Source organism: Giraffa tippelskirchi, chromosome 2 (assembly GCF_054371585.1).
Source record: "Giraffa tippelskirchi isolate mGirTip1 chromosome 2, T2T-mGirTip1v1.2.pri, whole genome shotgun sequence".
NCBI lineage: Eukaryota > Metazoa > Chordata > Mammalia > Artiodactyla > Giraffidae > Giraffa > Giraffa tippelskirchi.
In genome coordinates, this window is record NC_137276.1 from 31,832,288 (window position 1) to 31,846,961 (window position 14,674).

Sequence of the window (14,674 nt, forward strand, 5' to 3'; positions counted from 1 at the left end):
GAATTACACTACTTTTGCTTTATTCAATGCCATGTATCCAAGAAAGCCTAATCCAGGGGTCAGTTGGCATGTAACTTAAAAAAGAAGCAAAACTCTCTGAACTCCTGCTAAGCACCAGGAATTAGGCCAGGGGCTTTCATATGCGGTATCTCATTTATTTGTCCTAAGAAACTAGTCAGTCATATGCTGTTCTATGATTTGGCAATATGAATGCTTAGTATTACTAGCCACTCAAAACAGAAAATGCGCAAAAAATACTTTCATGAGCAGCCTGAGACCTGAAACACAAGGATGCAGGTGAGGAGGGTAACCTGAGCAATCTACCATGACTCCTGATCCAGCATTTTCCATCTTACTATTTCAGGTCCGTACTTGCTCATTCTGAAGAAGAAACCACTCTCAACCGGGAAATGAAATCAGGGCTGTTATCTTCAAGAACCTTTCAGATTGTCCAGCTCCAAAAGTTACCTGTGGCAGAAACTGCTGGTTCCCCCAATCTCTGTTCCCTCTTATGCCTTGGGCACAGGTCCCTGATTTTTAGCTGGACAAAATAAAGACTATAGTTCTAGTCACTACTGAAGCTCAGTTCTGGACAATGGGATGTAAGGAGAACAGTCTAGTGCAACTTCTAGGAAATGTCTTACAGGGAGAGGGTGTTCTCTTTCTCCTCCTCTCCTTCTTCCAACTGGCTGAAAAGCAGACAAGATGTCTGTAGTCTGAGCATCCATCTTGGCTCACGAAGTGGAAGCCATATGCTAGGGATGGCTGACCAGCTGGATGTATGGATGCATACTGTTCATACTGTCTCCCCGATAAAGGAAAATGCCATGCCAGCTCTAAGCAGTCTGTAGACTTCTTTCATGAGAGTCAAATGTACTTTTATTCAAGTTATTATTATTTAAAAATTTCTGTCACACACAGCCAAATTTAGTCCTAACCAATATGGTAGCTGAAAAGAGAAACCAGAGATTCAGATGACTAACTCTGAGGTAGCAGGACATGGTAGTTAGAAGCATGAACTCTGGCGCCAGTCTGCCTGGGTCTGAAACCTGCCTTCCATTTAATAGCTTTGAGACTCTGGGCAAATTAGCTGTACTGTGTGTCTCAGTGTTATCATCTGTGGGGACAATGATAGTACCTACCTCAGAAGGTGTTATGAGTATTAAGTGAATTATTATTTGTAAAGCACTTTATTTTTTTTTAATGTATTGTTTTTATCTATGTATGTGTACTCAGTCACTCAGTAGTGTCTGACTCTTTGCGACCACATGGACTGCTGCCTGCCAAGCTTCTCTACCCGTGGGACATTGCAGGCAAGAATACTGGAGTGGGTTGCCATTTCCTTCTCCAGGGGATCTTCCCCACCCAGGGATCAAACCCGAGTCTTCTGCGTTGCAGGCGGATTCTTTACCGCTGAGCCATCGGGGAAGCCCTGTAAAGCACATTAAGAGTATCTGGCATACAGTAAATACTATCTAAGTATTTCTAAATAAAATAAACAAACACATTTGGAGCAGGGCTAAAGATGATAAAACTTACAGTTAGTTTGTGGTCTAGTATAACCCACCACAGCATTTAGGAAGTGATCCTCTGCTCTGAACCACATTTTCCTCAGTGGGAACAGAATGGTTACACTAATAAGTTTTGCTTGGTCATATGTATTTTGACTTTCCCTCTAAGAAAGGACAGTGGCCAGGAAATTTGGGAGACTAAGATCCTGCAAATCACCAAGAAACATATCCATAGTCTGCTATTCTCCATGGCCTATGTACTAAGGTGGTAGTACTTTACCTGCCAGGTAGAACTGAGAGATCACATTACTCCCACCTGTCAGAGCATCAGATCACTTCTCTGCTGACCCAACACATTTCCAGTGTTACAGTGCAGCTGTAACACTGTCATGAAAGAAAAACAAAAATCTTCCTCCTGCTGTTGTACCTAACAAAGATAATCTTAGCCCCTTCAACCAACAAGCTAGCAACAAAATAAAAACCATTTATATCTTAGATTTCAGTCTGGTTCCTAAATAAAAAATTATGAACATCTCCCTAACATTTAAACCCAAGGACACCCTATCTTCCTTTTCTTCTAGAAGTGATGGTTCCTGTTTGAGCTTTTGATTTAACTCACTACTCCCTTATCTGAGAGATTTGGAAAAACTTAACTACTCTCAAAGCTTTTTCCCATCTCAGTTTATGTTAACTGAGTTGATGGTGGAAATGCTCTCTGGGTCTTGGTGATAATTCCAGGACAACATCTGGGAGAAGAACTGGATCCAACATGAACCTAACCAAGAGCTACAAGTCACAGTGCATCCTGGCCATTCAGCACTCCTGTCAAAAGAGCACACCACCAATCTCAAAGAGTTCACACAAGAGAGATGTAGGGAAAATGTGAGGGAACTCTGATCCCCATCATTTTAATAACAATAGTATATTTTTCCAGTAAGTCATTCTGGTCCACCTGAGAACATTAACATAGTAGACTTGAAAATTTTTTGACTCCCTGATATTTCAAAGACACCTCTAGTTTGATCTGTTGGTGGACTGTTTAGTCACTAACTTGTGTCTGACTCTTTTGCAACTCTATGGACTGTAGCCCATCAGGCTCCTCTGTCCACGAGACTCTCCAGGCAAGAAGACTGAAGTGGCTTGCCATTTCCTTCTCCAGGGGATCTTCCCAGGAGTCAGGGATGGAACCTGCGTCCCCTGCATTGGCAGGCAGATTCTCTACTACTGAGCCACCACGGAAACCCTAATCAAAAGAATAAATGTCACTTTTCAGCTACCCTCCTCACTCCATGTCCCATCTCATCCTCATCTGCCTTTAAACACATAAAAGGGACAAAATAAAGGTGAGATAAACACTAGTCCTGGATGAGAAATGAAAGTAAAAGGTAACTGACAGTCCCATGTTTCTCAAACTTTACACTCTAAACTGAGGTACAGTAAAAAAGGATTTGAACAATTTCTCAGAAGTGAGAAATAACCAGGACAGATGAAACTGATGAGTCTACTCAATCAGCAACGTCTGCCAATAGGAGACCTGGGTCGGCGGCAGAAGACATCCCCACAACAGAGAAGGCTGGAAGGGAACCATCAGAGCCCCTGATGGGTCACCGGTCCTCCTGGATGAACAGTGACAACACTGATTCTGTCCAAAAAGAAAGGACGGGCTCAAAGCTCAAATCAGTAAGTAAGTAGCTGAACAAATGTCTGTAGTTTAAAGCTAAGGAACCTACTAGAAAGCAGCATCTCCCAGGCTCTGTCCAAAGGCCAACTGCCCCACCACACCGCAGGGCCCCTCACCTCTATCTGGTCCATTTCCTCTTTTCATTTTCCGCTTACTCCTCCCCTACCAAATAAGTTCTGATTTATTTCTTCATTCCGCAGAGCTTCTCCATCTCCAGTTCTCAGTGGCATTCCAAAATCCTGCCCACGAAGCTCTGCACTGTAGTTTTTCCCTTTCGCAGGCTTTCAAAACCCCTTCTCCCTCTGACTGTGCGAAGCCTCAAACTCCCCCGGACAGGTTCACCCTCCCCGAAGCCGGCGGCCGCAGTCCCCAGCCCGCTCTCACCCCCTGAGGGTCCTTGACGAAGTAGCTTCCGCTGGAGCCCTGATAGATGCGCTCGGGGAAGATGCCACGCTCGATGGCCAACTCGGCCTGCCGCACCACCGCCTCGAACTCCGGGTCCTCCGGAAACTCGTTCCGCTCGCGGTGGGCCTGCGCGGCGTGCGCCGCCACCGCGGCCTGGGCCGCCAGGGCTTGGGCCTGCGCCGCCACGGTTTGGGTTTGACCCTGGGCCGCCGCGCCCCGGGCCCGATCCAGCAGTGGCTGCCGCTCCCGGTCGTGGCCTGGCGAGCCCGGCGGAGAGGGGACCGGGCCGGCCGCCGCCGCCACGCGGACCGCGCCCCCCGGCACCTGCGGAAAGTGAGCGCTCGAGCCGGACGGGAAGGTATAGTCCGGAGGTTGCGCCCGCTCGGGGGACACGAGTGGGCTCGTCTCGTCCATCCCTCAGGCCGCGGGCTCCGGGACCCGGTGCGCTCCACACAGCTGAGCTCCTGCCCCGGACCAATCCGCGAAACCCTCAACCCTCTCGCCGCCAACCAGGTCCCGGTGCCTCCTTGGCCCCGCCCCTACCTTCCCTGTTTACTTGGCGACGAGTAGGCACGACCCCTCGCGCGCAGACTGTATCCAATCAGAAACAACGCCTACGCAATCCCGTCCTCCGCATTTTATGCCCGTCACCTTCTCTGAAGACTGCGCATGCTCCAAGAGCAAGCTCCCGGGTCAGACACGCCCCCTTTCCCTTCCAGCCCAGCCCCGCCCTTAGCTTCCCACTGCTGGATCTTATTTGGCAGTGAACAAATAAAGCAGCCTACCTCAACAGTCCTTAGGGATTTGATTTAGGTCATACCTGAATGGTCTAGTGGTTTTCCCTACTTTCTTCCATTTCAGTCTGAATTGGCAATAAGGAGTTCATGATCTGAGCCACAGTCAGCTCCTGGTCTTTTTTTTTTGCTGACTGTATATATAGAGCTTCTCCATCTTTGGCTGCAAAGAATATAATCAATCTGATTTTGGTGTTGACCATCTATCTGGTGATGTCCACGTGTAGAGTCTTCTCTTGTGTAGTTGGAAGAGGGTGTTTGCTATGACCAGTGCGTTCTCTTGGCAAAACTCCAATAGCCTTTGCCCTGCTTCATTCTGTACTCCAAGGCCAAATTTGCCTGTGACTCCAAGTGTTTCTTGACTTCCTACTTTTGCATTTCAGTCCCCTATAATGAAAAGGACATCTTTTTTGGATGTTAGTTCTAAAAGGTCTTGTAGGTCTTCATAGAACTGTTCAACTTCAGCTTCTTCAGCGTTACTGGTCGAGGCACAGACTTGGATTACCGTGATATTGAATGATTTGCCTTGGAAATGAACAGAGATCATTCTGTCGTTTTTGAGATTGCATCCAAGTACTGCATTTTGGACTCTTTTGTTTACTATGATGGCTACTTCATTTCTTCTAAGAGATTCTTGCCCACAGTAGTAAATATAATGGTCATCTGAGTTAAATTCACCCATTCCAGTCCATTTTTAGTTTGCTAATTCCTAAAATGTCAACGTTCACTCTTGCCATCTCCTGTTTGACCACTTCCAATTTGCCTTGATTCATGGACCTACTATTCCAGGTTCCTGTGCAATATTGCTCTTTACAGCATCGGACCTTGCTTCCATCACCAGTCACATCCACAACTGGGTGTTGTTTTTGCAACACCCTAAATCAAATCCCTAACGATTATACAATGGAAGTGGGAAATAGATTTAAGGGACTAGATCTGATAGACAGAGTGCTTGATGAACTATGGACGGAGGTTCGTGACATTGTACAGGAGACAGGGAGCAAGACCATCCCCAAGAAAAAGAAATGCAAAAAAGCAAAATGCCTGTCTGAGGAGGCCTTACAAATAGCTGTAAAAAGAAGAGAAGCAAAAAGCAAAGGAGAAAAGGAAAGATATACCCATTTGAATGCAGAGTTCCAAAGAATAGCAAGGAGAGATAAGAAAGCCTTCCTCAGCGATCAATGCAAAGAAATAAAGGAAAACAATAGAATGGGAAAGACTAGAGATCTCTTCAAGAAAATTAGAGATACCAAGGGAACATTTCATGCAAAGATGGGCTCAATAAAGGACAGAAATGGTATGGACCTAACAGAAGCAGAAGATATTAAGAAGAGGTGGCAAGAATACCCAGAAGAACTGTACAAAAAAGATCTTCACGACCCAGACAATCACGATGGTGTAATCACTCACCTAGAGCCAGACATCCTGGAATGTGAAGTCAAGTGGGACTTAGATTGCATCACTACAAACAAAGCTAGTGGAGGTGATGGAATTCCAGTTCAGCTATTTCAAATCCTAAAAGATGATCTTGTGAAAGTGCTGCACTCAACATACCAGCAAATTTGGAAAACTCAGCAGTGGCCACAGGACTGGAAAAGGTCAGTTTTCATTCCAGTCCCTAAGAAAGGCAATGCCAAAGAATGCTCAAACTACCGCACAATTGCACTCATCTCACACGCTAGTAATGTAATGCTTAAAATTCTCCAAGCCAGGCTTCAGCAATACGTGAACCGTGAACTTCCAGATGTTCAAGCTGGTTTTAGAAAAGGCAGAGGAACCAGAGATCAAATTGCCAACATTTGCTGGATCATCAAAAAAGCAAGAGAGTTCCAGAAAAACATCTATTTCTGCTTTATTGACTATGCCAAAGCCTTTGACTGTGTGGATCACAATAAACTGTGGAAAATTCTGAAGGAGATGGGAATATATCAGACCACCTGACCTGCCTCTTGAGAAACCTGTATGCAGGTCAGGAAGCAAGTTAGAACTGGACATGGAACAACAGACTGGTTCCAAATAGGAAAAGGAGTACGTCAAGGTTGTATATTGTCACTCTGCTTATTTAACTTATATGCAGAGTACATCATGAGAAACGCTGGGCTGGAGGAAGCACCAGCTGGAATCAAGATTGCGAGGAGAAATATCAATAACCTCAGATATGCAGATGACACCACCCTTATGGTAGAAAGTGAAGAAGACCTAAAGAGCCTCTTGATGAAAGTGAAAAAGGAGAGTGAAAAAGTTGGCTTAAAGCTCAACATTCAGAAAACTAAGATCATGGCATTCGGTCCCATCACTTCATGGCAGATAGATGGGGAAACAGTGGAAACAGTGGCTGACTTTATTTTTCTGGGCTCCAGAATCACTGCAGATGGTGATTGCAGCCATGAAATTAAAAGATGCTTACTCCTTAAAAGGAAAGTTATGACCAACCTAGACAGCATATTAAAAAGCAGAGACATTACTTTGCCAACAAAGGTCCATATAGTCAAGGCTATGGTTTTTCCAGTGGTCAAGTATGGATGTGAGAGTTGGACTATAAGGAAAGCTGAGCACCGAAGAATTGATGCTTTTGAACTGTGGTGTTGGAGAAGACTCTTGAGAGTCCCTGGGACTGCAAGGAGATCCAACCAGTCCATCCTAAAGGAGATCAGTCCTGAATATTCATTGGAAGGACTGAGGTTGAAGCCAAAACTCCAATACTTTGGCCACCTGATGCGAAGAGCTGACTCATTTGAAAAGACCCTTATGCTGGGAAAGATTGAAGGCAGGAGGAGAAGGGGGATGAGATGGTTGGATGGCATTACCAACTCAATGGACATGAGTTTGAGTAAACTCTGGGAGTTGGTAATGGACAGTGAGGCCTGGCATGTTGCAGTCCATGGGATCACAAAGAGTTGGACATGACTGAGCGACTGAACTGAACTGAACTGACCTCATCAGTCAGTCACTCATTTCTTGAGTACCTGCTATGAGCCAGCTGTGAGATCAGGGAACTGTGGTCTTTGTGTCTGAGTCATTCCATCGTGTGCTCATTCATTAAATATTTATTGAGCACCTACTGTTTTTGAGAGAGCCAGGAGTGAAGCAAAGGAACAAAATCCCTGCTCTAAGTAAAAAAGTTCTCAAAAATTCCAGTCCTCATGCAGTTTACACAATGCGTGACTCAAATCTCAGTGCTTGTTAATTGAAGAAAAATATGGTACCATTAGCCTAAAAAATTCTGAGATCCAAGAAGTAAGAGTCCATGACTTCTTTTGTTCATCACTATGAAACCTCAGTGTCTAAACTTTGTAGGTGCTCAGTACATTTTTATTAGTGGAAAAGAGAAGGACAATATAGCCCCTGCCCACAAGCTGAAGACCACAGCTCTCTGAGGCAGTAGGAGGAAAAGAGCCAATAATGAGAGCTGGAAACTCCATAATAGGAATTCAGCAATTTGGGGATTGACTGGAGAGTCAGCAAAGGCTTTAAGTTCAGCATGTGCTATGAGCTAAGTCTTAAAGGAAGAATGGAATTATATCACTGGGAGGAGGGAGGGCACTGTGGGATTACTCAGTAGTCAATTTACAAAAGAAATGGAAACTTTTATTTGATCCAGCATGAAGATTATAACCTTGGAGAGGGTCTCTCAGACAACTATGAACACAGTTCTGAAGAGGGGAGGGGAGGGGAGACATGATTTTGAGGAATAGGTACTGCAGTTAAGCACACATCTTGGTAGAAGTTTACTGCTATTCACAAGGAACAGATATCTTACTTAATGATTGATGAGGGTGAAAGAGGAGAGTGAAAAATCTGGCTTAAAACTCAACATTCAAAAAACTAAAATCATGGCATCCAGTCCCATCACATCATGGCAAATATTGTAGGTCGGTGACTGCCGTGCCTAATGACTTGATTCTTGTAGAACTGAATGGTGGGTAACGTTCTTTATTTTACAGTCCCTTCTCTTTCGGTCTTAATTTCAGCCAGGGCTTGGGAGGCATTTTGTGACCAATTTGTCCCATGGTGTGCTGATTCCCAGGTCAGGTGAGAATTTCATTCATAGGCTATTCCATGTGCTATTACTGGACTAGGCTCTGTTAACAGTAGCCCAGAGCCTCTTGACCACCTATCCTACTTGTCTGTTATGGTCCAGGAAATAGTTTCCTTTTGTTGTTTCTTCCCATATCTAGAGTTACACTATTACATCATTGATCTTATAGGACTATGTATCTGGTCAGTCATTTCAAATCAATTAATCATCATTAATTTTACTGGAGACTCAGTTTCACATTTGGTAACGCAAGAAACAATAATTCCATAAAATAGGCAGAATACAAGTAACATAGCTAGTAACATTAGTAAAGTCATAAGTAAGTACTTAAGCTAAGAACTTCTATTACTTGGAGCCTAGTATCTCCCCAGGTGGTCGAATCAGTCTGTTCTTCACTAATTGCTATCTTTAATGGAAATGATATACTGGAATTGTACATATGTTAATAGTTCACCAAATATGTCTGTACACACAAGGACTGAGAAATGAACATTATTTTCTAAGGAGCTGTATGGCTGGAGCCAGAAGAAGAATATTGGATCTTTATAGTTGAGAAGGTATTTCTGCCATTGAGGAGGTCTGATTAATGGATAAGGCAGATGCACAATCCACACTAGAGAGGAAGAAGGAAGTCCAAACTGGCAGACAAAATGTTTAAGTTCTTCTCTTGTCTTAAAATGTGAATATTTATTTCATCATTGGGAAAAGAATGAGTCAGAGACATCTGAGTTTCAACTCCAGCTCCACACATTATTTTGTACGTTACTAAACTAAGCCTCGGTGTCCTCCTCTGTAAAATGTGAGTAATAATCCCTTCCTCAATTGGTTAAATAGGAATCAAGATAAGTACATAAAATACTAAGCAGAGTGCTTAGCACACGAAAAAGCATTCAACAAATGGTAACTTTTAATTTTGTTAACATTGTTGATGTTGTTTTTGTTTTTATGTTTAAACCAACAGACTAAAAGCATAGGTTTTCACAAAAGATGACCAGCCATATAGTAACCGATATTTAAAAATCATTCTTTCTTGAATCAAATTATTGCCACAACTAACTAGAAGTAGGGAACTAAAAGAACTAAAAGAACTTTGTTTAGTTGTACTATTGTTTGTATGTATGGTATTACAGAACAAAATTCAACTGGATAAATTTTAAAGAACTTACTGGCTTTCTTAAATGATTCATGAATTGTGCAGCATCCCATCTAGCAGATAGAAAGGAGATCTGAGGAGCTGCACAAAATGAAAGACCTGTATAGGCAGAGGGCAAAGAGCTAAGGAAGTTACAGCAAAAGCAGATTGGTTGTGGCAAGATTCCCCTTCCTTTAAGGGCCAGGCTGACAGGGTCTATTAGAAAGATTACCTCACTAGTGCTGACCAGGTAATTCCAGATTGCCTGGTTTAAGATTCCATGTCTGGGAGAGGCTGAAACAGTAATTAAGAAAGGTATTAGGTTTAGGTTTGGTGACATAGAGCTTAGCCTAAGTGATTCTATTTGGGGCCTGTGTCTTATTTTTAACAATAGGAATGTCTTAAACACTTTTTTTTTGCCAAGTAAACCTGGGCAAAGGTCCATACAGATGGTTCAGTTTTCCTTTTCAGTTATAAGACATGTATTTCCTTTTCCTAACTAGACATCAAATAATTAAGTGATACTTGCCTCTTATGTCCCAGGAGCCAAAGCCACAGAGATGACCTCTTAGTATGATTCATCTCATTTAGCCCTTAAGCTTCAAATTATGGTCAAGAAGAGCTCCAAGATTCAGAGTTCTCCTTTGAATTCTGAGTTTTGTCTATGGAAAACCCTCAGAAATTATTTCTGTATTTACCTCTTAGAGCTTGATTTTCCTTTTACTGACAAATGTCAGTACATTCCCTAGACATTTTAAGAGCTCGTGCTGAATCCATGCTTAGTTGCCCAGTCGTGTCCAACTCTTGCGACCCCATGGACTGTAGCCCACCAGGCTTCTCTGTCCATGGGAATTTTTAGGCAAGAACACAGGAGTGCGTTGTCATTTCCCTCCCCAGGGGATTTTCCCAGGGCAAAGATCAAACCCCTGTCTTCTGTGGCTCCAGCATTGTTTCGCGGATTCTTTACCCACTGAGCCATCTACGACTTACCAAATGCTAAGCGTGTGGCAAGTATTGTTTTACATGCATTACTGGGATTAAGCCATGTAACTGGCATTACAGCCTTATGATGTTGGAAACCAAGGAAACTAACCTGCTGACGGTCATGCAACTGATAAATGGCAGAGCTGGACCCAAATCCAGTCAGACTACCTCCATGCTTTCAACACTACATTGCTTCTTATTAATTATTTCTATGAAATGTGTTTCATAGTTACCCCTTTCTGTCCATCCTCACTGATCACTCGTTAGTTTTGGTACTTTCGGGATGTCTTAGTTACATTATTGCAATAGTTTCTTTCTTTCTTTCTTTTTAAAATAAAGTGTCAGCTCAGTTCAGTTCAGTCCTCAGTCCTGCCCAACTCTTTGAGCCCCATGGACTGCAGCATGCCAGGCTTCCTTGTCCATCACCAACCCCTGGAGCTTGTTCAAACTCATGTCCGTCAAGTCAGTGATGCCATCCAACCATCTCATCCTCTGTCATCCCCTTCTCCTCCTGCCTTCAATCTTTCCAGCATCAGGGTCTTTTCCAATGAGTCAGTTCTTCACATCAGGTGGCCAAAGTACTGGAGCTTCACTTCAGCATCAGTCCTTCCACTGAATATTCAGGGCGGATTTCCTTTAGGATGGACTGGTTTGATCTCCTTGCTGTCCAAGGGACTCTCAAAAGTCTTCTCCAACACCACAGTTCAAAAGCATCAATTATTAGGCACTCAGCTTTCTTTATGGCCCAACTCTCACATCCATACATGACTACTGGAAAAATCATAGCTTTGACTAGACAGACCTTTGTTGGCAAAGTAATGTCTCTGCTTTTTAATATGCTGTCTAGGTTGGTCATAGCTTTTCTTCCAAGGAGCAAACATCTTTTAATTTCATGGCTGCAGTCACCATCTGCAGTGATTTTAGAGCCCCCCAAAATAAAGTCTGTCACTGTTTTCATTGTTTCCCTATCTATTTGCCATGAAGTGATAAGACCAGATGCCATGATCTTAATTTTTTTAATGTTGAGTTTTAAGCTAACTTTTTCACTTTCCTCTTTAACTTTCATCAAGAGGCTCTTTAGCTCCTCTTATCCTTCTGCCATAAGGTTGGTGTCATCTACATATCTGAGGTTACTGATATTTCTCCCTGCAATCTTGATTCCAGCTGTGCTTCATCCAGTCTGGCATTTCACATGATGTACTCTGCATATAAGCTAAATAAGCAAAGTGACAATATAAAGTATAATTAAAACAAAAAAAAGGAGGAGAACTGGGAGAGAATATGCACAAAACAACTGTTTTCAGCAATACCATGGCGGTAATATTAGCATTGTCAATTGTGTATAATTTACCAATTGTGTGGAAGGTACCAGTTAAGTAACTATGAGATATTTTAACGTCATTTGTACCCTTGAGAATCAGGGTGGAAGAAAAGTAGAGACAGAGAATGGAAGAAATTAAGTAAAAGCCTTGCAGTCCCATATTTGAATTGGGCTTACCAGTATGAACTCATTAGATATTTTAATCTTTATATATGTATTTTAACTTAGTTTTAATTGAAGGATAATTGCTTTACAGAGTTTTGTTGTTTTCTGTCAAACTTCAACATGAATCAGCCATAGGTATACATATATCCTTTCCCTCTTGAACCTCCTTCCCATCTCCCTCCCCATTTCACCCCGTCTAGGTTGATACGGAGCCCCTGTTTGAGTTTCCTGAGACATGCATCAAATTCCCATTGGCTATCTATTTTACATATAGTGAACACAGGAGGTGGGGGAGGAAAGGAAAGGACAAATCAAGAGAACAGCACTGATGCATACACACCATCATGTGCAAAACAGATCAGTTCAGTTCAGTCACTCAGTCGTGTCTGACTCTTTGCAACCCCATGGACTGCAGCAAAACAGATAGCCAGCAGTTAACTGCTGTATTGCACTGGACGCTCAGTCTGGCACCCTGCAACTGCCAGAGCTTCTGAGTGTGTTTCTCTGCTTTCACTCTCTCTCTGATCATCTCTGGTGTCAGTGCCAGATTAATTTTCTTAAAACACTGGTTTGATTGTGTCACCACTCTGATCAAGAAACCATATTTTTTTTCCTGTGGTAAAATATATGTAATATTTATCATTTTAACCATTCCGTTCAGTTCAGTTGCTCAGTCGTGTCCGCCTCCTTGTGACCCCATGAATTGCAGCACGCCAGGCCTCCCTGTCCCTCACCAACCCCCAGAGTCTACCCAAACCCATGTCCATCGAGTCAGTGATGCCATCCAACCATCTCATCCTCTGTCTTCCCCTTCTCCTCCTGCCCCCAATCCTACCCAGCATTAGGGTCTTTTCCAATGAGTCAACTCTTCGCATGAGGTGGCCAAAGTTTTGGAGTTTCAGCTTCAGCATCAGTCCTTCCAATGAACACCCAGGATTGATCTCCTTTAGGATGGATTGACTGGATCTCCTTGCAGTCCAAGGGACTCTCAAGAGTCTTCTCCAACACCACAGTTCAAAAGCATCAATTCTTCAGCGCTCAGCTTTCTTCACTGTCCAACTGTCACATCTATACATGACCACTGGAAAAACCATAGCCTTGACTAGACGGACTTTTGTTGGCAAAATAATGTCTCTGCTTTTAAATATGCTATCTAGGTTGGCCATAACCTTCCTTCCAAGGAGTAAGCGTCTTTTAATTTCATGGCTGCAATCACCATCATCAGTGATTTTGGAGCCCAAAAAAATAAAGTCTGACACTGTTTCCACTGTTTCCCCATCTATCTGCCATGAAGTGATGGGACCAGATGCCATGATCTTAGTTTTCTGAACGTTGAGCTTTAAGCCAACTTTTTCACTCTCCTCTTTCACTTTCATCAAGAGGCTCTTTAACCATTCAGAAGTGTCTAATTCAGTGACAGTAAATACATTCACAATGTTGTGTAACTATCATCACTATCTATACCCAAAGCTTTTTTTTCATCCCAACAAAAACTCTGTACCTGTTAAACAATAATTTCCTCTTCCCCTGGCTCTTGGTAACCTCTATTTTACTTTCTGTGTCTACAAATTTGCAGATTTGAGAAACCACATTTTGCAAAACATATCTTCTAATTTTTCAAGTCTTTCCATAATTTGACCAGTCTATTTAACTTTATTTATTCATATTTTCTAAATACACATTCTCCAATCTAATATGTTTTATTAACACTATATTCTCTCAACTATTGTACTTATATCCATAGCTAACACCACATAGTTCAGCTCCTTGAACCAGTGAGTTGGAGCTGGACCAAATCTTACAGGTTTGCTAGTGCAAACTCATTTCACAGGCTAGAGAGCTTACCAACTTGCTTGAAGTCACATACATTTGGTAGCAAAGACGGGATCTGAAGACAGAATGTCAATCATTTAAATCTACAGTTTACTGAATACTTAAAGTGTCAGACTCCTACAAGGTCAGACACAGTACTGAGAATTTTATGTTGTATTTTTGTACAAGTTCTGGGAAGACTTTATCATTATTACTATTACCATCCTATTCTACAGATTAGGAAGTCCAAATTCAGAGGAGAGATCTACTTACTCTGTTCACGTGCTTGCCTTCTCTTAATAATTAAATATAGTCTTGGATTTTTCCACCTGCACGAATCTTTTCTTCTCCACATGGAGGCAGTAAATCTTATGAGAGCTGTGATCATGTCTATTCTAACCTGGCAGAACCTAGCTAGCATCATGCAGCTTTCACATTGTTCAGTAAATAAATATGGGTAAGTCGGTTGGTGTGCATGATATTTGGGAGGATTTATTCCAGTCTTGACACTGTATTTTAAATATAAATGGTATGAGTAATGACAACGACAACACAAATCCGTATAGTGAATGCAAAAGTGCCCTGATATCACAATGCTGGCACAGGAAGGATACTTATGAAACTGCAGTTGTCCTGTCTTGCTCTTTACAATTTACAAAGTCGCAACCTCAAAACTCAGTTTTGGGTTCTGTCCTTCAGCTCCTCATGGGTGCCTCTGACAACTGTGGAGATCTGAGCAGGATAGGAGACGCTGGTGTAGGTGGTCATTGCTGCTTCTGACTCGGGTTTGGTTTGGTTTGGTTTAGTTAGTCAGCTAGGCTACCCCTGAT

General features: G+C 42.7%; 2 protein-coding genes across 9 annotated transcripts in view; one reads left to right on the top strand and one right to left on the bottom strand.

The window, feature by feature from the left end:
* PI4K2A (phosphatidylinositol 4-kinase type 2 alpha) overlaps positions 1-4,030 on the bottom strand; it is a 26,145-nt gene extending 22,115 nt beyond the window's left edge. For all 8 annotated transcript variants that reach the window (XR_014071195.1, XR_014071190.1, XR_014071196.1 and 5 more), the window contains exon 1: positions 3,577-4,030. Coding sequence is in view for 5 of the 8 variants with exons in the window: in XM_081549765.1 (XP_081405891.1) it covers positions 3,577-4,011 (435 nt within the window). In the remaining 3 variants the exon portion in view is untranslated. The remainder of the gene's footprint in view (positions 1-3,576) is intronic.
* MORN4 (MORN repeat containing 4) overlaps positions 3,711-14,674 on the top strand; it is a 24,908-nt gene continuing 13,944 nt past the window's right edge. The window contains exon 1 of the mRNA XM_081549952.1: positions 3,711-3,955. The gene's annotated coding sequence lies outside the window, so the exon portion shown is untranslated. The remainder of the gene's footprint in view (positions 3,956-14,674) is intronic.